This window comes from Mastacembelus armatus, chromosome 13, assembly GCF_900324485.2.
Source record: "Mastacembelus armatus chromosome 13, fMasArm1.2, whole genome shotgun sequence".
Classification (NCBI taxonomy): Eukaryota; Metazoa; Chordata; class Actinopteri; order Synbranchiformes; family Mastacembelidae; genus Mastacembelus; species Mastacembelus armatus.
In genome coordinates this window covers 9,979,208-10,000,885 of record NC_046645.1, presented here as the reverse complement: position 1 = coordinate 10,000,885, position 21,678 = coordinate 9,979,208, and the positions used below count along the sequence as shown (strand labels likewise).

The following is a 21,678-nucleotide window of genomic DNA, read 5'->3' as shown; positions in this document are numbered from 1 at the left end:
ACCAGGGTTACGGGGATCTGCTGGAGCCTATCCCAGTTCTCTTTGGATGAAAGACGGGGGTACACCCTGGAACCAACAAAAATATGTCATATATCCATATCAGCAACAAAAAGACATACAGTGCAGGTTACATGTAAGGGACAGGCTCATATGACTTCAAATGATTAACAAAAACATGACACACTACCCACAGATTAAACAAAGGTGTTCCTTATTCATTGAATCCAACAATGCATTGTTCTTCATGTTGGTCCTAAAATATTTGTTCCTCTTTCTTTCGCCCAAATCACCAACCCAATTATAATAAAAGTTTTATACAGTGTGACAGCTTTTTTAAAAAAACTAATTTAGTTTTTTCTTATTCCGTTAACCTAGCAGAGACAACAAAACTCATCAGATTCACAGTGTATGTGCAACACCTCTTGCATTTATCACTGAAAATGTCACGTCAACACATCTTCATTCACTGAGTTCACATATTAATGTGTCAGGTGTTTGTGATGTACTGTGAAGCTTACAGGTGTGCACACAGACATTTATGGAAATTCCCCTACTCTCATGACAGCTAGTTATGACATAAGCCCTGACCAAAAGCTTAGATTTTTACCTATAAATACCATCTTCAGCAGTACAATGGAGTCTAAAATTATGTTTTCGTCTCTGACTGTGGAGTGTTCTTGGCCTTATCGAGTTCAAAGATTCAATAAGCATGCAAAGAGGCACGATCAATCTTGATGGGCCTGATGGGTCAGGAATAAACCTCAGCATATTTATTTAACCCCATCTTCTCTTTAGCATCATTACACTTCTGTGTTATTACCCTCCCCTACATAAATAGTTCTTAAATGTTATTTCAATATTTGAAAATAGACCTATTAACTTTCTTGCTAAGATTTAGAAGACTGATCAATACTAACTCTCACATTAGTATGGCAAATGTTAAGTTATGGAGAGCAGCTGGTTAGCTTAGTCTAGCACAACAATTTGAAGTTTAAGTTAGTTAAGTTATTTACTCTTATTAGTGGGGAACCATTATTAATGGGGAAAATTGCATTACCCACCCAAAGTGCACACACACAGCAGTGAACACACACCAAGAGCAGTGGGCAGCCAGTACTGCAGCACCTTGCTCAAGGGTCTCACTTCAGTCATGGTATTGAAGAGAGTGCTGCCCATTCACTCCGCCCCACCGACAATTCCTGCTGGTCCTCAGACTCAAACCCGCAACTTTCAGGTTACAAGTCCGATTCTCTATCCATTAGGCCATGACCGTCTGAAATTGGGAAATATTCATTCCAAATCTTCAAAGTTATATTTTATATGATTAATACATAATAAAGCTGAGTGTAAAATACTACTATTGTCTGGAAACCGTACAATGATGATAACACATCAGTACATATGTAAGAGTAGTGATGATCTTTCATAAGCACTCTTGGCAACAAACTCAATGTTTTTTTTAAAACAAAATGTCAAACTACTCCTTTAAGTTGACTTGACAGTAACTTGCTGTGTTTTCAGATACAAGAGCATGCTCATACATACACGTTATGTGCATTGTTATGCGTGCTGTTTATGCAATCTACAGTATATTACTTATTGAGCTTACTGTAAAGGCCTGTGGCTTCAGTTTTTCTATGTGTTACAACTGCTTATGCTGAAGATAATTACCTCTTAGTTAGTATTATGATTAACATGCTATTGTATGTGTTTGTAGGTGCATTTACATACACTGCATACTGCATACCTGCTGCATACCCCAGTGCTTCTTATGGCTTCTCATCAGGTACATATATAGGCTGAACTGGGGCTGCACTGGATGTGGCATGCCAGCATTGTGTTAATACACTCTGACCCTAATCCCTCTGGGTTAGGCGTTAATCCTGCACCCTAACCCCTGTCCTGGCTTTATGACAGCACATTACCTCACTTCCTCCTGCTACACAAACATAGGTGGAGAGTAATGTGTCAAATGTAAGCCAAGTAAAGCAAGCCTGGGGGTTTACTCTTCAGGGTAGAGACATACACATCAAAACTCATTCACAAACTACACAACAACTAACTGCCACTGTCCTCTGAACATAGGGCTGGACAATCCATCCATCCATCATCTATACCTGCTTATTCCTAATTAGGGTCACAGGGATCTGCTGGAGCCTATCCCAGCTCTCTTTGTGTGAAAGGCAGGGGTACACCCTGGACGGGTCACCAGTCCATCACAGGGCCACATAGAGACAAACAACCCTACAGTGCTTCAGTGTGTGAGGAATTACCTTAACTTGGCAGGAATTTGATCATTTATCTTGTCTGTCAAAATTGTCAACTGTCTTTTACTGTTGCAGTATAAATTTTATTCAAGTACAGACAAAGTTCTGATCCACTCCAGTGTTGTCCTGGCTGTTTGCTTCAGGTTATGGTTGTGCTGAAAGGTGGATCGTTGACCCACACTCAGGTTATGTGTATTTGCACAGGTTTTCATGGACCTCTCTGTATTTGGCTGCATTTGTCCTTCCCTCAATGCTGACTAGTGGCCCTGAGAGGCCCCCACCCTCGCCAACTCCCCAGGGTGCTGTCCCCACCATGCTTCACCATATGGATGGTATTATCCAGGTAATGAGCAGGGACTACTGTTTGCCAGACATAGTGTTTAGAGTTCAGTTTATGTCTCATGAGACCAGAGGATGTTTGATTTTTTTTTTTTTAATGCATTTGCAAAATTTTCCAAAAACATGTTTTCACTATATAATTACAAGTTGAGTGTAAATCAAAATAGGTGGTTTTATTCATTTAAAATCTATTGTAAAATACAGTTAGGTGTACAAAAGTGAAGAGATCAATACTTTTTGAAACCACTGTATATGTACATGCATGTGACCAGTGAATTCATCCAAAACCTACTCAGTTTTTACTTAGTCATTTAAGCCACAGTTTCACTTTTGTAATAAGATGATGGTTTTTTACTGAATGTGAACAGTAATGTACAATAAGTAGATGCAATAAAATCAACTCCTGGACAATACCAACAAAATATAAATCCATTCCTTGTATTGTGTAAAAATGCTTTGCATGATTCAAACAGTGGTGAACCCATTTTATAGAACATTAAACTGCACATTATATTCCTTTCAGAGGCAAATTTCCACCAGATTCATCAGATTCATTACTTGGTTACTTTACATATAAACACTTTTTTTTAGTCATATAAAATTATGCAACATTAAATTACCCAGTCATATATATGTTTCTGCTTTTTACTTTTAAAGTGCTTTTGCATACTCGCATTTCCGTAACATATTTATTGACTTATTACTATTTATTGACATATTTAAGACTTTTTGCTTGCAATGTATTTAATATAATGCATTGCACGAGTTCCATATATATATATATATATATATATATATATATGCTTATTGCCAATGTGCAGAACAATGCTGGGGAAGTTAAGTAGTGTTGAGTATCATAGTAATGCATTACTGCACAGTCTGTAGCATAACACACTACTGTCGCTGGTGCAGATGAAGGTCGGCTGTCGTAGCAAGTAGTCACATGACGAGTGTGCATGTAAATGACAGCGGGGAGTGCAGGGAGAGAGAAGCGGTGTGTGCGTGTGTGTGTGTGTGTGTGTGAGAGAGAGAGAGAGAGGGGGGAGACAGACACAACAGAGGATAGTTTCTTTTAATGATTGAGGGGACCTTATGCGTCTCCCTCCGTCCCTGTGCGGGGTCTAATGTGTCAGAGCAGCGTAGGTTTCCGTCACCCTCTGGATATTATTTATAACCGACACAAAAAAAAAAACTGGATGGTACGAACACACGAGCAGGACAATCCCGGAAATAACATGCGTACTCTCAGCCCGTCACGTACGCTCAGTGAGGATTTGCATTGCTGTGTGCCGCCGTAGGTAAGCAGTGGACTGTGTCCTCATCCCGGAGGCCTTTTCTTTTTTGCTTTTCACCTCACAAGCTGCGTATTATACCGGTTTTAAACGTGTGTTTCTACGGACTAAATAAAGTGTTGCGATGTTATACTAAATGTTTAAGGATGGACCTATAACGATAAGCAGAAGGCGGCTAAGTTGGTCATCAGTATCCTATAGAAACGAAATAGAAATAGTTTATTGGGTATTTCGTCGCAGTGTAATCTAAGAAGAAGCTTTATATTCACAGCCAAAATGTTACACTTCCTGTCTAATTACTCATCTTGTCTTATTGTTGGTGTAAAAACTCAAAAAAGTAAGTTGGGTTTTTTTTCCCGTTAAAGCTACATGAGCTAACATTTCTGCTTCTTTTTAATGATTAAAACTACAATAAATAATCCACCGTCATGTGTTTTATTTGGGTGTAGCGGCGCCCTAATAGCTCCTGATTATAATGACCGTACATGCTGCAGTCCTGTTGTCCGCCACTGTTTTCTATAATGTGTTTCTAATGGGCCTATAAAACGCGGTATATTGACCATAAAGCAACACTCTGCATCTTTTTACTTCTCTGTGACAAGTGGCCTGCGCCCTGATATTAATAGGCCTTAAGTGTGTCATTTTACTCTCCACAGATATCCTCCGCAAAATGTTTACAAGGCGGATACGAACAAACACACATCTTGAGAGTGATGGGTAAAATGAGAGCAAGCGGCGGACTTGGATATGAAACTTCTTTGGCTGCGGCAGAGCTCCCCTCCTTCAGAGAAAGCAGCGGCTCAGCTAGAAAATGAAGAGAGGACGTGAGCTACGTGCGCATCCAGCAGACGAAATGAAATGGAGAGCTTGGGACCCGCGTACCGTTTAAAACCCGGCTCTTCGTGCGGATCCGTCGCTATTTCAGCCTCGCCCGAGAGAAGGACGAGTGGGCAGCAGCTCGTCTGCGGAGCGGCGGAGGTTCAGCACAGCTACCGAGCGGACATGGGGCTAAACGGCTTCTGCGCGGCGCCGGTCGGGAGTCCGACGGCAGCGGAGTTACTGGCGGGCCTGGCCTCTCAGACCGACTCCCCAGGAATCACAACCCCGACGAAGCAGTCCAAAACCGGCGTGCCGATCTACAACAGCAGGGCGGTGTCTCCGACTGCCACCGTGGAGGGGAGCCACGCAGGCGTTTTGGCTCACCCACCCAATGGTTACCCGCCACAAATGAAAGGGGTGGCGGGGGTACCGAGCGGCCCTGTGCTCCCCCTCTCCAGCAGAGCCTGTCTGGTGGAGAATGGGGACCTGACAGTCCATGAGAAGTGCCCTTTAGTGATGAGGAGGATCAATGGTGACCTGAAAGCCAGACAGGTGCAACAGCAGAAACGCAGGGCTGGGGAGAATTGGGACATGGGGTCAGAAACTCTTAATGGCCTGGTCATAGGGTCACCTGAGTTAGGGGGTTCTGCAGATTCTGCTTTTGCTTCGGGAGAGTTGGATTCAAAGCGGAGAAAGTTGGTGGATGGAGTTGTCGACCCCAAATCCTCAGAGGCCTCCAGAGTGGCCCGAGCAGTCGCCCCGCTCACGGTCACTGTCAACTGCAGCAGCAGCTCCCAAAGCAGCCAAATGACTCTTAGTAATGTGAACTGTGTCACTCCCCAGTCTCCCTTAACTCTTCCTGCCCCTCATACTAACCAGCACACCGGATGTAAGGTGGCCTCATCGGGCCCCCCAGCTGCACAGGATCAGACCTCCCCTGTTAAGGCTAACAGCATCCTGATCCCTCCATCCCCTGCAGGGCCTGGGTGGTCAGCAACACGCATAGCCCAGCAGTACGTCATCCCCTGCATGAAGTACTATGGCATCTGTGTGAAAGACAACTTCCTAGGCTCTCAGTTGGGTGTCAAGGTCCTGAAGGAGGTGGAGGCCCTAAACCACAGTGGGAGGTTTCGGGGCGGGCAGCTGGTGAGTCAGAAGACCATTCCCTCACGGAGTATCCGAGGAGACCAGATCGCCTGGGTGGAGGGACGAGAGCCTGGGTGCGAGAGCATTGGGGCGCTGATGAGTCACATTGATCAGGTCGTCATGTACAGTGCTGCCAACGGACAGCTGGGGCAGTATGCCATCAATGGACGCACTAAGGTGAGAGCAGGCACTGGGGTCATGGGGGGGGGGGGTTCAAGCTACATGCCAGAGAGAGAAAGCAGAGCCTTTAAGACAAGCCGATGTAGGGGTGTCAGTCCAATGACATTAAATCTTGAACAAGTGTTTGGTTGTGTGATGTCTGCTCTGCTCCGTCTTTGTTTCTCTAATGTGGACATGCAGGCGTATCACATACACACACACACACACAGCACACACACTGCATCAGGCATAGGATGTCAGGATGCGCCCTGCTGTCTTTCTGGCTCACCAGAGTTTGATAAGGGGAGCTGCGGGCTGAGTCTTCCTCCTAACCTGGCCCCGTGCCTGGGTTTAGGCCTGTCTAAGTTTGCCCCTGTCCCTGGACTTCATACCATTGATACCCAGGGAAAAAAAAAGAAAAACTTTGAGGCTGTATCTCCTCTATCACAGCATCTCTGCCTTTGAAGGCAAGTTTGTCTATCACTACTTTCACCCATACAAACATGGCCATAGCAGGGTACAAACATGTTTCTTTGTCAGTTTTTGTCCCAGAGCTCAGGCCATGTGAGCTGCAGTTTTCTCTGAACTGAACCATGCCTACACTACAATGCCACAGTTTCTCTTTTCCAGTGATATCTTTGAAATGCCATGCACAATTACCGACCACACTACTTAGTGTTCTAAACACTAAAGGACTAAACAGCCTATAACTGTTTAAATCCCTCTTCATCACAGTCCACAAATGGCAAAGGCAGCTGTTTTTCGTGTCCTGTCCCCCCCCTACTCCCTGTAGTGACACATTCCTAGGTTGTGTGTACCAGAACATGCCTTCGAACCATCCTGAGTACACACTGCCATCTTTACTAATATTTTCCTCCCCTGTAGCAATACACTTACGGACTCCCAGATGAACTAACTTGTTTATAAGTCTGTGTGTCTGTTCTAGCAGCTCTGTAATCTGTAACTATGATTGTGTTTTTCAGAGCGTATCATAGTTGCCTGTTTACCTATCAGCTATAGGTTAACCATTACATGCTGCTATGGATTACTCAGCATGTTGTGTTTCTTTTCAGTCCAGACCGAGTATATAACAAAACAAAGTGACTGTCATTCGTATTAAATGACTGCAGGTAAATTAACACAGATTTAAGAAATTATCAAAACCCATCTCTCAGCAGCCGTCATGTGTGGACCCTCTACTTCCGTCTATGTTTGATGTAATCACCTACAATATATTGGCCCCACAAACTCGTTTGCCTCGTCTGTGTAATGTCACACCTAGTCTGTGCTCTGATAAAATGACAGCAAAACAGGAAAGCTGAGCGAACATAATGGAATGTGTTAGCTGTCATACGTTTTAAGATTGTTTTTCATATTTAAGTTTCACTGCACGTTCTGAGTTCAACTCCTGACTACTCTTGACTGGAATTTGGCTGTGCACAAACACTTGAGCAAAAACTCTTTATCTGTTTACACTTTTAAGCTGCAGCTTCTTTTCTTGTCAGAACTGGGTTTAATTGGTGAGATCAATAACGTTAAAGCTTGATTCACTTCCCTGTTTTGCAGATTGGGCTGTTTTATTTCAGTAAAAAGCTGAAAGAACTGTAGCTTTGATTACAGCTATGCCATTTATCAGTGCAGACCTTAATGAAGTGAATATACAATGTGTTGATACAGGTTTCTGTCATCGTTTTACTCATACAGGTGTTTATATGAGGTCAGGAAACAGGGAAGTACATAAAAATAGTTTAATGGATACGACAGCAACTGTATTCTGTTTAGATTAGATGAAAATAGTAATTAGGATCTAATGTGTTTACCTATTATTCACCTTCTCTTCTTTGACTCAGCATGGATTGTGATTCTCAGGTAAAAATGTTAGCTTTCCATATGCCAACTTTTGCCTTTTCAGGTCACAGGATTTGCCCTTGGCACCCTGCTACATTAAAACAACGGTTCAGCGCTGCACAGTACAAAATGTCCTGACTGGGTGTTCCTGAGGAGAAGACAGCATAGTGATAGCTACAGTGACAGAGTGTGCACGAGAGAAAGGAAGTGATAGGAAAACAGGGGTTCGGGGAGGAGTTCCAACTAGTTACATAGAAGGTCACTACCTCTTCTTTTTTCGTCCTGCTCCCCCTTGTCTGGAGACAGTTCCCCCCCCCAGGCCTTATGTTTGTTTTTTTTTTCTACTAGTTCATCTTTTCTTTTTCTTTGCCGTTGCTCTTTACTTCACTCCTTTTCGCCTTCGTCTTATCAACCCCCATTTTTGCTACTTGGACAAAATATTTCTCAGCCGTTACCATGGTAACAGGCCCATACAGAGTAGAGCTGCACATTATGTATGAAAGGGATGGAGAGAGAAAGAAGGACTAGCAGTTCCCAAAATAATGCCTTACCAGCAGTGGGTAATGTTTCTGTGCCTTGACTACCGTTAGTCAGCAGGAGCCAGGATTTGCTGACTGTGAAGCATGCAATAGGAAGGATTATATCGTTAACAAATGGGATAGTAATTTAGTTAAAACGGCACAAGGTGATAGTGGGAAAGCCTTGTATTAAGGGGAAGAGCAAAACAACTCAGCACATAAAGGGGGAGTGGATAGACTGGAAGTGAGAGCTGAAGGGAGTGTGGGATAGGGATCAAGGAGTGGGAGGATAGCGATGGAGCGAGAGTGAAAAGGGCGATGCAGCAGAAGCTTCAGCATAAGGAGGATGTCTGCTGCAGCAGTGTGTCCTCAGACGCCCTTCCTAGAGCTTAGCAGTGCCACCATGCAGACAGAGACCAGAAGTCATACACTAACACAATGCAGCCACAGAAGTCCTAACTAGCTTGTTTGGCTGGATGGATGGGGTATATGACAGAGGCATTTGCAGGTTTTGTGTTAATCTAGTCCCATTTAAGAATGTAAACAGAATCAGTGATAACAGTGAAGACATTTATAATATGATTCTGAGTTGATGTTTGCTTCCAGGCAGGTTGTAATGGCATAATTTGTGCTTATTTGGATATTTCTTTGAGGCCGTATCAACATGTTACTTTAAATGCAAATCGGCATTCGTGTCCTTGAACAGTAAAATCAAAAACTGGGTGAACTGAGTAGCCTAGGTAACTTCATTTTGTTTTCCAGTGTAAACACATTAAGTCACAAAATTTCTCTGTTAATCAGTTAGTTGATTAGAAATGAAATGGCAGATATTTTCATTATAAATTGATCATTCCAGTTGTCTATAAACCAAATATTCTCTGGTCCCACCTACTCCAGTACTGTCCAGTATGAGAACAACGATTTGTTGAATTTCTTTTTTTTTTTTTTTTTTAACCTCATTGTAAATTGAATGTATTTGATGCTTGGACTACTGGCCAGGTTAAAAAAAAAAGTTACACAAAAACCCCTTGGACTCTGGGAAATTATGGACATTTTTTTTTTCACAGTTTTCTGACATTTTGTAGATTAAACAATAAGTCAGTAAATTGACAGTGTCAGATTTATCAATACTGATCTAAAATGATGGTTTCAGCCCAAAATGTGCTTTGTACTGAAACACAGCTAGAAAAAGGTTGAGAGGCATATTATTGGATGTGAAACAAAAATGTGTTGAAATCTATGTAAAACTGAAAAAAAAAAAAAGATATTGCATTATTCCACCCAAATGTACAGTGATGACTCATGGATAATGAGTGTCATTGAAGGCACAGCAAGACTGACTCATAAGAGCTGAGATCATTTTCCCACAGTTTCTTTTGTTTTGTTTTATGTTCACATAGAAAATATCCATCATAATATAAATACTAAATACACTACTAGTCTATGGCTGTTACAGTAACGTTTCACTCTAGTTATAGAGCCTTGTTGATGTGTGTAGCATTAACTATAGGCTGAGTCTGTAACCTTATTGATGAGGCTCTCTCGTGGTAAAAGTACACATACCCTAGACACACACAGATCAATTTTCTCTGTAAGTTTAAACTAGTCCAGTGTTGTTTACAATGCAGTAAACCATTATCCCGCCTGTAAAATCAGTAACCTAGAGGTGAAACCAGCTGAATAATGGATGACGACATGACCCAAGAAGGGCAGCACAGATAAAAGCCAAGAGTGACAAAGCAGTTCGCCATCTGTTCGTCAAAGAAAAATTAACTCTCTCTTTTATTAAACCACCTACAGATAAATGATACACCAGGGATCCAGGCACAGTTTTGTAAAGTCATTTTCAATTTCGGAACGAAACAGATCACTGGTATGAGGACTAGATTTTCACAGATACCACAGTTTGAGGTATGGGATCTCGATTCCCTAGATTGCTTGATCTTCTATCGAATGAGCTAGCTGTACAACAGTGGTTGAATTTTACCATGTACCTCTCAATGGCAAAGGCTGTTTAGTATCTTTAACAGTTTATAGATTACACACACTGTAACACCACTTCAGCTGATGTAAACGTTTTAAAAATAATTGAACAAAAATAAATTCTAAGTGTTAACCATCAGCATCAGCAATGTCTTTCTAATGTCAGTATTTTTTCAGCCTTAGCTGGCCCCTCTCCCCTCCTCACCCCTCTCTCCATCATCATCCCTGTTATTGGAACATGTGTAGCGTTAAGGTTTATTTTCGTTCCTTTCCAGGAAGGCCAGTCCAGGGTATCTATCCATTGCTGACATTAGGGTGTAAATGCTGGTGCCTGGCAGACAGGTGGTTGGTGCCAATTAGACTTTAACTTACTGTGGGTACAGATCTCGGCAGAGATGAAGGAGCACCGAGGATAGAAATGACAGATAGGATCGAGACGTGTTGTCACGCCATCTGACTGTGTTTTGTGCGTGTTTGTGTATGCCTGTGTGTGTAAACTACTAACAGAAAGAGATTGAAATACTGTGGGCATGTGAAACTGATTTGAATGTTATTAATGCTTGAAAAATGTTTTTTTTTAATAGTAGGTTGGGTTAGAATAAAAATGAGCCTCCTCCTAAATTATATGTCTGTATAGTGTACAAATGTCTTTTATTGTACAACAGAAATTCTTTGAAGTTCATGTCTGTAACAAAGGTCATCTATCTCTGCAAGTGGGAGTATCAGCTGTTATCAGTTTGATACATGAGCAACAATAGCAGGTCATATGTAAACTTGACAGTGGTAGCAATGTGTTAAATACAGACTCCAACCTAGAGTATATCTCCCTCCCACAAACTGTGATTTGCAGGGTCAACAGCTTCACGTACTGAAATATAGCTTGCGTACTTGCTGTATATCATGACGAGTGAAAACAGCTTTGAATACATTTTCCCATAAAGCATTTGTAAAATCCGATTTGTTGAAGAATTTGAAACCTCACAGTCTCCTCTTTTTATCAGCTTTTGTTGGAGCATTGCAACCTCATGTTTCTTGGCAGGTTACTGCCTTCTTACAGTTGGTGGAATAATGTGAAACAGTCAGCAGGACTACTTCTTATGTTTCCCACGCACACATATGCATCTGCGCCCTAGTAGGTACAAGAAAAAAATGGGAGATCTACTCTTAAAAACATAAGTTGCACTACAAATGGAGGAAAAACTACACAGGGTACCTTTAACTGAGTTCATGCAATGATAAAAATCTTGTCCAAAAACAAACACACAAATGACAAAAAGGATCTAGTGTGACAAGTACTAATTACTCTACATCCCACTCAAATTACATTCATACTTCTAATGATGATTAGGTGCATACACATATGTTTCCTTTGTGTACATTTGGCATGTTCAGTATAACTCAGCAGGTCTGGTTGTCAGTTAGAGCCCAGAGCAAAAGGTCCAGAGGTTAATGAGCTCTGACTGCGAGCGTTGGTCAGTAATGAGAGCTGACAATGGCGGCTGAGCAGAGTCACTCGGAGTACAACTGAACTGACTTGGGTGTGAATGAGGAGGCGAACACCACAGGAGGAGGAGGAGGCTGAGGGTGGAGTGCTCCCTGATTAAAGCCCTCCTGCACAAAACATACAGCCACTTTTATTTCAGGAGTTTCGTGAACAACACAAGGATAGGCGCATTTGTCTTAAAAATCTGCACGAACGCTGTTTGTTTTCCTCAGGGTTAGGAGTTACACCCTGTTGTACTAGAGTTTAAATGATAGCGTCAGGCGAGTTAAATCAATACTGCAGCAGTGCAGAACCTGTTAGTCATGAATGATAGTGTCTCAGAGCTGAGCTGAAGTGATGTACTGACTGTGATGTTGTGACTTTTGCTTCCCATGCAGAACATCATAAGTCAAGACGGTGACAGTATCTTCCTTTGTAGTGAGCCTGGAGAGATAACAGAGAAGTTATTACTCTACACACTGCCAACCATCATCAGCTAGGTGCTCTTTTTGCCAACATAGGCTCCTGTCAGTCAGTGAATCAGCTGGAGATTTTTCCTGGTCTGCTGAGACTGAAAACTCCTTCTCAGCAGAGTGAATGAGGAACCTACTCCGTCCAGAAACATGAGCATGTTCTTGCGGTTGAGACTGACACGTCATACTGACATATTGTTGCTCTGAGCTCAGTTCGACGATCTTGCAGTTTCAGCTTCTAGTTCACAGAACTTTTCCAGTCACATGGTCTTGTAGTGGCCCTGGTCTGGAATGTACATTGATTGTAGAGCTCTCACGAAGGTCTCAGACTCCCCAGCCACGTTATCCTGCTTCCCAGCCTCCAACACATAGACGTCAAGCAGGGGAAATACCAGCACAAGACCATTGTTTGCATTGTGGTTACTCTATCTGAATGTTGTTTCATACCTGGGAACAGCAGCTGAACTCTGACAGTTTTCTCTGATCTTTCTCTCCCTCGTGACTGTCACAAATTACATTATGGAACGCTACACTGAGCACAACAATAGTCCAACTGGGAAACAGTTACAATGGAGCAGTGCTAAAGGCCAATGGGGATGCAAGGTGTCTTTTGCATCTCCCCCGTGCTGGCTGAAATTTCTAAATGTTACAGTAGTTGCTGACTTGCTGACCTTTAGACTAGCCATCGAGGACAACTGGACTCATCCTTCACTGTTCTTTCTTTCCTCTGCTTTTCCTCTGCAGTCTTAACCAGCATGTTTTTTTTTTGCTAGTGTTTGTGTTGTCTGTGATGGACACAAATTCACAACTAATGATCCTGTGTATTCTGTTTTTAGGCTATGGTTGCCTGTTACCCAGGTAACGGGGCAGGGTATGTCCGCCATGTTGACAACCCTAATGGCGACGGACGCTGTATCACATGTATCTACTATCTTAACAAGGACTGGGATGTCAAGGTACCTTAATCATCAGTGATATAATTTAGAACAGTTCTCTAAACATTTAAATACAAAAGAAAAATTACACTTTCCTCAACTCAGTGAATTTCTATCCTTGCAAATTTTAAGATTGTATAAATATATAATATGCATGTTAGAAGTAAAAGACTGTGTTGTGTGTTTTGTGTGTGTTTTATCATTGTAGAAACAAGGAGGGTTACTGCAGATCTATCCTGAAGGCAAAAATGTGGTAGCCAGCATTGAACCTCTGTTTGACAGGCTGCTCATCTTCTGGTCTGACCGCAGGAACCCACACGAAGTGAGGCCAGCCTACGCAACTCGGTCAGCATGTTTTGTTTTTCTCTATTCTCTAAAGTCACAATAAAATGAACACCATGAAAAATAGCAAAGATATTCTTATTGTCACCATGAATTTGATTTGCTACAAATAGTGTGTTTTTAAATAATTGAACACTGTTCACCCAGAAAGCGCAAGTAGATTTATTATAAATGTTTAATGAATGAGCTCGGCAGGTTAAATAAAGATGTACACACACACACACAGAAAAGCTGATGTCTCAGCATTGAGCCTTGCCTCCCCCTTTCTTCTCTTTCCTGCTTTTGCCACTTTGAACCACTGAACTCTGTAACTTTGTCAGCGATGTTTGATCATAATTTCATAAATTAAACTTTATACAGAAAATAGTATCCACATCCACTTTTAAATTTTTTTGATGATCATATTAGATTTAAAGTATTCAGTACAAGAACAGACTTATGTAAGCACTTCGTGTTTGCAAACTAACATCAAATATTTGCAACCATTCAGGTCATGTGACACACAGCCTTTTACTCATGCATTTCCGGTCCTCCTCTCATGTCCGCTCCTCCTGACTGCTGGGGGGCAAGGTGTGGCCGGAGGCAGGAAGTATATGTTTCCTGAGTGGGTTGGTGGGAGGAAGGTTCGATTGCAGGACTCATGCTGGAGAGGCACAGACATTAGAGACAGGAATAAACAACAGAGCCTCATGTGAGACACTAGGAACCGTAGAAATTAACTCTCCCCTGCCTGGGATATTTGCTATCTTAGGTTTGCAATCTGTTGACTTCTGCTTTTTTATTTTACAGATTATTTAAGTATCACTTTAGTAGAATAAGATTTCTCAAACAGAAATATTTAAATGCAAAACTATATCAGGAAAGGTAAAGATGGATATATTTACATCACAGCCAGTTGAGATTCTCAAAGCAATGTTTGTCTTAAACCTGAGCTCTGTCACTGTGTGACTCTGGAAAATATGTTGTTTCTGAACTACAGTTATATAGTGTGTCCAAAAGAGATGTTAGTTCTTGTCCTAGCCTCATTTTAATCCCCACTCTTGTGTCTTACAGCTATGCCATCACAGTCTGGTACTTTGATGCCAAAGAGAGAGCAGAGGCTAAAGAGAAATACAGACTGGGTAAGATTGTGTGCAGTCATATGCGATGCCAGTTTCACTTTCTTTGCTGTCTTGTTGTGCACTGTTATCACCTCTGGTTATATTTGCTGCAACTTAATATTGCATGTGAGTAATATAGTCTTTATTGCTTGTGTCCATAGCAACAGGACAGAAAGGTGTTCAAGTGCCTGTCACTCAAAACAGCAGGACATAAATCTCATCGAATTGCTGGAGAGCACTCTGAAAATATTATGTGCCTTCCTTAACTGCTAATGGACGTCATGCTTATAAAGGGAGACACCATTTAACTGTCAGTCCTCTCTGCAGTTCCATGCCACGCTTACATCGTCAGCCATAAGAGTCACGTCACGGCTGTGATGTAACGCTTTTCTGCCAAGTGATTGGACTGATGATCAGAGATGTGGCAGATATAGGGCACAACGGACTGTATTGTATGGCAAAGGTGGAACCAGAATTCCCCCTCATGGCAAAAAAAAAAATTAAAAAATAACTTTAACAGTGTCACTGAATAATCAGTGACTCTGAAGACAGTTATCTGGAAAGACAGACTCCTTAATTTTGTTTTGTCACAGTTTTGCCTGTTCAGATATCAGTGATGTTGTGATGTATTGAGAAATCATTGTTTTACTCTGCTCTGGTGTGATCTTCAAACTCAAGGAGCTTAAATTACGAATGAGTGGACAGATAGTAGGTGGAAAAATGAGTGCAAGGAGTAGAAATCAATGGAGTTAGTAAAATTCCTTATTCCCACCTTGTCTGTGATGTGGTCCCCTTGTCTCATGATGCAGCCAAGTGTGTATGTGTAGTCAGTGTAAAGACAAATGTGCAGAAGAGAAGTTGTCCTTGACAATGCATCAAGTGATTGTCAGCCATGGTAGAGTGGAAAGTTTCCTGAGCATTCAGTCAGCCCCGGCTCAAGCACTAATCCTTAAACAATACAGGGATGTGCCCACAACTTATCAATACATGAGGACAACTCTGCATTGTAGTTTTACTTTGCATAGCACACTAAGTAGTTTTATTATTATTATTATTATTCCAGGACTTTATTCCAATATCTCTGTAAGAATAAGTATCTACTGCAACAGCCTCAAAATGTTACTGCAACAAAAATACTGAGAATCCAGCATGAACATTTCAAACATTTCATTTTTTTACTAGCTGCAGTGTGTGTAATAGATTTCAAACCTGAACTTAAGAGGCTGCAGAGATTTTCTACATGCCTGATGTTAGTGCTTTCTGTTTGACTGCTACATGGCTCACACTTGAGATAAGCTGTCCAGCGACAGGGGTCAAAACAGGGTTTGATTAAATAGTGTGTTTTGTATGTTCGTGTGTATGACCTTGTTTTTTTGATATTTGTGGGGCCGCAAAACTGGGGCCCACTAACATGTTGGGGACTCACCTGGTCTCCACAAGGAAATGATTAAATTTTACGGTAATGACTTGGTTTAAGGTTAGGGTGAAGTTAGGCTTAGCTTAAGGTCAGGATAACTGTTAGCATTACACACGCAGCGGCTATGTTTAAGGTTAGAGTAAGTCTCCAGGAAATGAATGTAAGTCAATTTAAAGTCCCCTTAAGTGACAAAAACAAGGACATGACTGAGTGTTTGTGTGTGTGTGTGTGTGTGTGTGTGTGTGTGTATGTGCGTGTGTTTGTTTGTGTGCGCACACACAAACACATATGCCTGTATGCAGATTCAGCTTAACTCTTCACAACTTGATGGAAACAGTATCACCAGTGTGAACACTGTCGAACAAAACACCCGCCAAAAAAAACCACACAGGCAGAAAAGACCGATAACATTCATTTAAAAAAAAGAACAAAAAAGACAAAGTTATTCTAAAGAACACTTAGCATAATGACAACTAGTCAAACTGTACACTTCAGAGTTTTATTTGCAGCATAAAGCACAGAGTTAAGCATATATCTTGAACTGCAGAGTGATTTGCCTGCTCATGTGTAGACCTGACCTTGTGTGTAAATGTGTACTTGCACATGTATATGACAAAGTTCACTGTCTCAGAGGTTCGCAGGTATTGTCTCACTGTGTGTTAGTCTGGTTAAAGAGAAGGTTATTTTGAAAAGCACTTTATTGTTTGAAATGTCATGTGTGAATGATAGAATAAAATATTACTAAAAATGCAGATTAATGCCTTTATGCTGTGGATAATGTGGTTAATGAAATGCAATAGAAACTAAAACAGTGAGAATAAATGGAAGCTGTTTGCATTTTTTAATTGGAGTATTTCATTAAAACCTGTCTGTTTTTGTACACAAAGAATTGTAATTGATTTACTGAGAAAAACCTTATTCTGCAATTTTTCTAAGGCAACGCACACATTTTCAAAATAAAATACCATCAGTCTCAGTCTCAATCTCTGTTACATGAGGGATGAAAATACAATAAACTAACAAGAGATACTATTATATACAATACTGTGAATATCATGAGTTTGTTTATTTGGATATGACATATGTCTTCATCCCCTGTGAAAAGAGCACACCAAAGCTCTTAATTTGAAAGACAAAGAACTAAGATGACTCCAGCAGTACAGGCAATGTAGATATTGAACTGAGGAAATGTTAGCAGGAGGGAATGCCAAGACGAGATAACTTAAACATGCAGTGTTCAGTGAGTCCTCTTTATGTTATAAAGTATTCTGGGATACAGTTCTGGGCTCAGAAACCAGGCAGAAGGCATGTAAATATATATATATTTATGATTATAAATAAAAAAAATAAACAGCCAGTAATTAAATATAATTAGTAAAAATAATCTAATTGGCTAATCTTGAGAGGTTTGACACAGGTAGCCAGCCATAAAGACAGCTTACCAGTATGTGACTGCAATATCAGTAAACAGATAAAGTTAAATTTGCCCTTATGACTCATAATGTAAACAGTGCATCTAATAGCTTGTCCAGGACAGGCCAGAGGCTTTGCATTATTGAGTAACTGATTAAAGTCAATCCATCAAAATGAGTGCAGCTGACTCCAGAAGGGTTCATAAAAGTTTACAAAAACACATGCTGCTGAGGTTTCATCTTCTATTAATCAGTGTTTGCTTCTATATCCGTATCAGAAGACTTGAGATCTATGAAGAGAAAGATTTTCTGACTGGTTAGTCCAGAGTACATGAATACTTTGAGTTGTTGACCAACCACTTGGGCCAGCGCAAATGGTTTTGGAAAATATACAAAAATCCTAAAAATATACTAAATAATTAATAACAAATCAGTCAATTAGATGTAGACCAGCATGATCTGGGGCCTCCAAAAAAGTGCAGTTGATGTCTTGAGTGGCCTCTCTATACACTGTATATGGAAGATGATCATTCAGAAGCTCTTCAGCACATGACTGCAAAGGCTATGACTGAGACACAAAAATAAATCAGACAACTACAAATAAAGGGTGTTTTTGAAAAAATGTCTAAACATCACTGTCACACATCACAGGAAAAAAAAAAGGACACATGGACCCTTCTTGTTGCGAGATGGCAATGTTTGCTGTACTTTAAACGTTTGTATTCTTATCTCTCTTGCAGCACCATCAGGGAGGTGTCCAAATTCATTCTGCAGCATGACAATGACCTCAAACATGCAGACAGAGACATAAAGAACTTCTTCAGTGACAAGGACAGAGAGTTTTGCCACAGGTGGTGTGGCCCTGATCAAAACATCATCACAACAGTCTGGGATACTCTAAAGAGACAGCGATATGGCCTGATGCTTAAAAAAAATGTACCTGCCAAGTAGTTTGTGATTATGCTGTATTATTATTTTATTGGGTAAATATAGCTACTTTCCATCACTGGCAATTTAGGCTCCACAATACTGTGTGAACTACAAATGGACACCGAATGCACTGTTAGAAATTGGCTTCATCAATTTATGTACATAAATATTCATTTCATTAAAAAAATATACTTAAAATTACACAAAGTTTGCATGAGGGTCAAAAGAAACAAAAGTAATTTAAGCAGAGCAAAACTGCATTAACACCTTCCGGCCACTGGGGGCAGAAGTGAATCAAAATAAGCCAAACACTCGTGCTGTCATGAAACTGTTTCAGGTAGCAAACCTAACCTAAGACTTTCCTGCTCATACTTCCAGTAGCACCATTATGGTCCCATTGCAGTCATCCTTCCGGACACCTGAGGAATGTAAGTGCAGTTCTCACTCTCTTCTTTTGGTCTCCACTGAAAAAATATCTGGGTTCACAGCTGCTAGTTCGACTTCTTCACCAGTTAGCCTGTGGCTGTGTAGAGACTGAGAAACCACTGAGGACAGCAGCAGCAGTCTAAACCATTCAGGACAAATACAGGCCGCAGACCCCAAAGCTGTAAAATGTTAGCTGTAATAATTTGTTTTCATTTATCAAAAAAAATAGCCCACACTCAAATATTTAGTTTACAATTATTTATGACAAAGAAAAGCAGGAAATTCTCTCTGGGTTTTTTCCTATTGTTTCACTATTTTTGCTCATACTCACAATTAAATGTTTATATCAAACAATTAGCAGCTTTTTTCGACTGAGGCTGAGACCACAAATAATAAGGCCCATGACAGGTTATTTAGCTTAATACAGACACAGTGGGAAGATTTAACGTGCATGTCTCCCTGCCCCTTTAGGTGATCGCCCTCATGACAGTGAAAGGTTAACATCACAACACACACTGCCGGTGTAAATGAACCCCTCACAACACACTGACATTGACGCAGAAACACGCATAGTGTTCTTTTGTGTGTATTTGCACACGCAAATGATCTCACTGTAGTAAAATCCCTCAGTGGACCATATTGTAGTAGTGCAATCCCATTTTCTCTTCACACGTTCATCTATTTGTGGTTTAAACTGTCTGAAACAAATTGGGGGTATGAGCAGCAGGGGCAGACAAACACACACTGAGACAAGGTGATGTGACTGACCAAAATCAAGTACAGGTGCAGGTCAAAATAAACAAGAAAGAGACAAAAAGAAAGAAAAAGTATTGTTAGATAAGTTCCAACAAAAATATTTATTGCAAACTGCAATATTTCAAAAAAGGTCTTCTTCAGGCAGACATTTGTATAAGCTCAACATGATCTATATATAGATAGGACTGTGGGTGGGGTAGTTATCGCCTGTACATAGTTTGTGTTGGGCTTATTCGAATACTTGCTTGAAGGAGACTGTGTTGGCTGAAACACTGCAACACATTCTGAAGAAGGTTTTAAAGAAGTCACACTAGATTTTATAAAACTATGAGAGGGATTAAATGGTTATTTGCAGTCCTAGACCCAACATTTGGTGCCAGTACTTTACAGATTTTGAAATGTAATGTTATGGGCATGTATTGATTTGGTACTGAAACACTACTGAAGTTCAATACCCAGCTCTAATATACTGTTACAATGCATCCCATCATTTCTTTGTATTGACAATCTACCAGATGAAAAATTTTATACCCCTCTTCACCCCGATGAGCGTGCTGAGTAATGAGGATTATGTCTTGACACACTGCTTTGCCTTTCATATAAATGCTGAAAACAATATATTATGAAACCCTGTGTTCTGTCCTGTCAGTGCTCAGACTCTAGTAATTACACAGGAGATGTAAGATGCTCTTAAATTAGCTGCAGAGGCTGGAGCGGCATTGTCTTTTCCCTGGTAATGATGTATTTGTTGCATTGGCTGAAAAATTAAATGGCATCAAGTTATTTCTGTATGTTCTCTGGAATATTGCTTTTTGGGATTAGTATCTGACTGAGGGTGTTTTAATCAAAGAAAAACTCACATTAAATCCACTTTTGTCTGTGTGACAGCAGGGGTTTAGACGGTTTCATGGCAAAATATTGCTGGTGTCTTCCTCCCCCTGGTGTTTTTTTGCCTCCATAGCAGTTTAGGGCTTACGTGTTCCTGTTGTGCCATGTGTAACCACCAGAGGTCAGCACTTAACACAAAAAAACCCTGTTATATTATCATACAAAGTGTGAACGTTTTAAAGTAACTCATCGTTTCTTACTTTCTCTCTCTGTCTTTGGCTGGATATGTGGTATGTTGTGCTGTAACACACACACACAAACATAAACACAAACATGCAGGCATGTGAGATATTAACAGGTGCAGTCAGAGCATGTGTGCTTGCTTAATGGAAACACATGCTTACTGTATTTGGCAGCTTGCCTGTGGTGGCAAGCCTGACGGTATATGGAAGTAAATGTTTTTCTTCAGCCGGCTCTTCAGTAAGGATCGAAATGATGCAATCCGGCTCAGCTATTACTCGTCCCATAAATAACTATGCTATGAACATGCTATTCTGTACAAATAGGTGTGCACTTAAATTGTTGACGCTGTCAGCCTGTAGGAATTTCTGATCTTTAAAACAGGTTTTGCCTTTGTTAGGTAAATTCTTTAACAAATAGACTCAGAGGACGAACTTCGGTAAGATTATATAGAAGTTTTACTTGCAAGGAGTAACAGTCACACAGCATCTTGGTACAGCATGAGGATCACTGGCTGCTTGCAGCCTAACACATCAGTTTTCATGGAAATACAAAAGGGAGGGGATTTCTCACAGAAAGACATCTGCTGCTCTTATCAAATAGTCAAGGTTAGTCTGAGAGCAACAATTATATTTCTACAATGCACAATAGGCCCTATTCAGAAGTGCTTCAGTTATACTAAAGTAAGGTGGATCAGGTCATAGGAGGTCACAGGAGAGTAAACATTTTAATTTCTCTAACAGTGTGTATGATTTTGAATGTCTGGGTACCATAGATTCTTATCTTTATTGAGGAAATAGCATCCATATCAAAACATCAAAGCAAAAACAGCAAGGATGTTATTCTCTGACCTTCAATGTGTGCACATGTGGATGTCAAGCAGACACTGATATTTGTCTTGCACACTAAACGAACAGCTTTGTCTTCCATCTTTTTTCTCCCTCCTCTGCTCTTGGAATTTACGA

The 21,678-nt window shown here is 40.8% G+C and overlaps 1 protein-coding gene across 3 annotated transcripts; it reads left to right on the top strand.

Annotated features, from left to right (window-relative positions):
- Positions 1-3,601: 3,601 nt before the first annotated feature.
- egln2 (egl-9 family hypoxia-inducible factor 2) lies at positions 3,602-20,395 on the top strand. Of its 3 annotated transcripts, none has more exons than XM_026319313.2 (6): positions 3,602-3,904; positions 4,555-6,040; positions 13,164-13,283; positions 13,471-13,607; positions 14,658-14,725; positions 18,274-20,395. In XM_026319313.2, the coding sequence occupies exons 2-6, from the start codon at positions 4,757-4,759 to the stop codon at positions 18,342-18,344; spliced, it is 1,680 nt and encodes a 559-aa protein (XP_026175098.1). In that variant the 5' UTR covers positions 3,602-3,904; positions 4,555-4,756; the 3' UTR covers positions 18,345-20,395. The 3 variants fall into 3 exon arrangements, with proteins under 3 accessions (XP_026175098.1, XP_026175118.1, XP_026175108.1); XM_026319333.2 differs by lacking the exon at positions 18,274-20,395 and adding an exon at positions 14,866-17,165 and having other exon boundaries at positions 3,605-3,904; XM_026319323.1 differs by lacking the exon at positions 3,602-3,904 and adding an exon at positions 3,969-4,235.
- Positions 20,396-21,678: the final 1,283 nt, after the last annotated feature.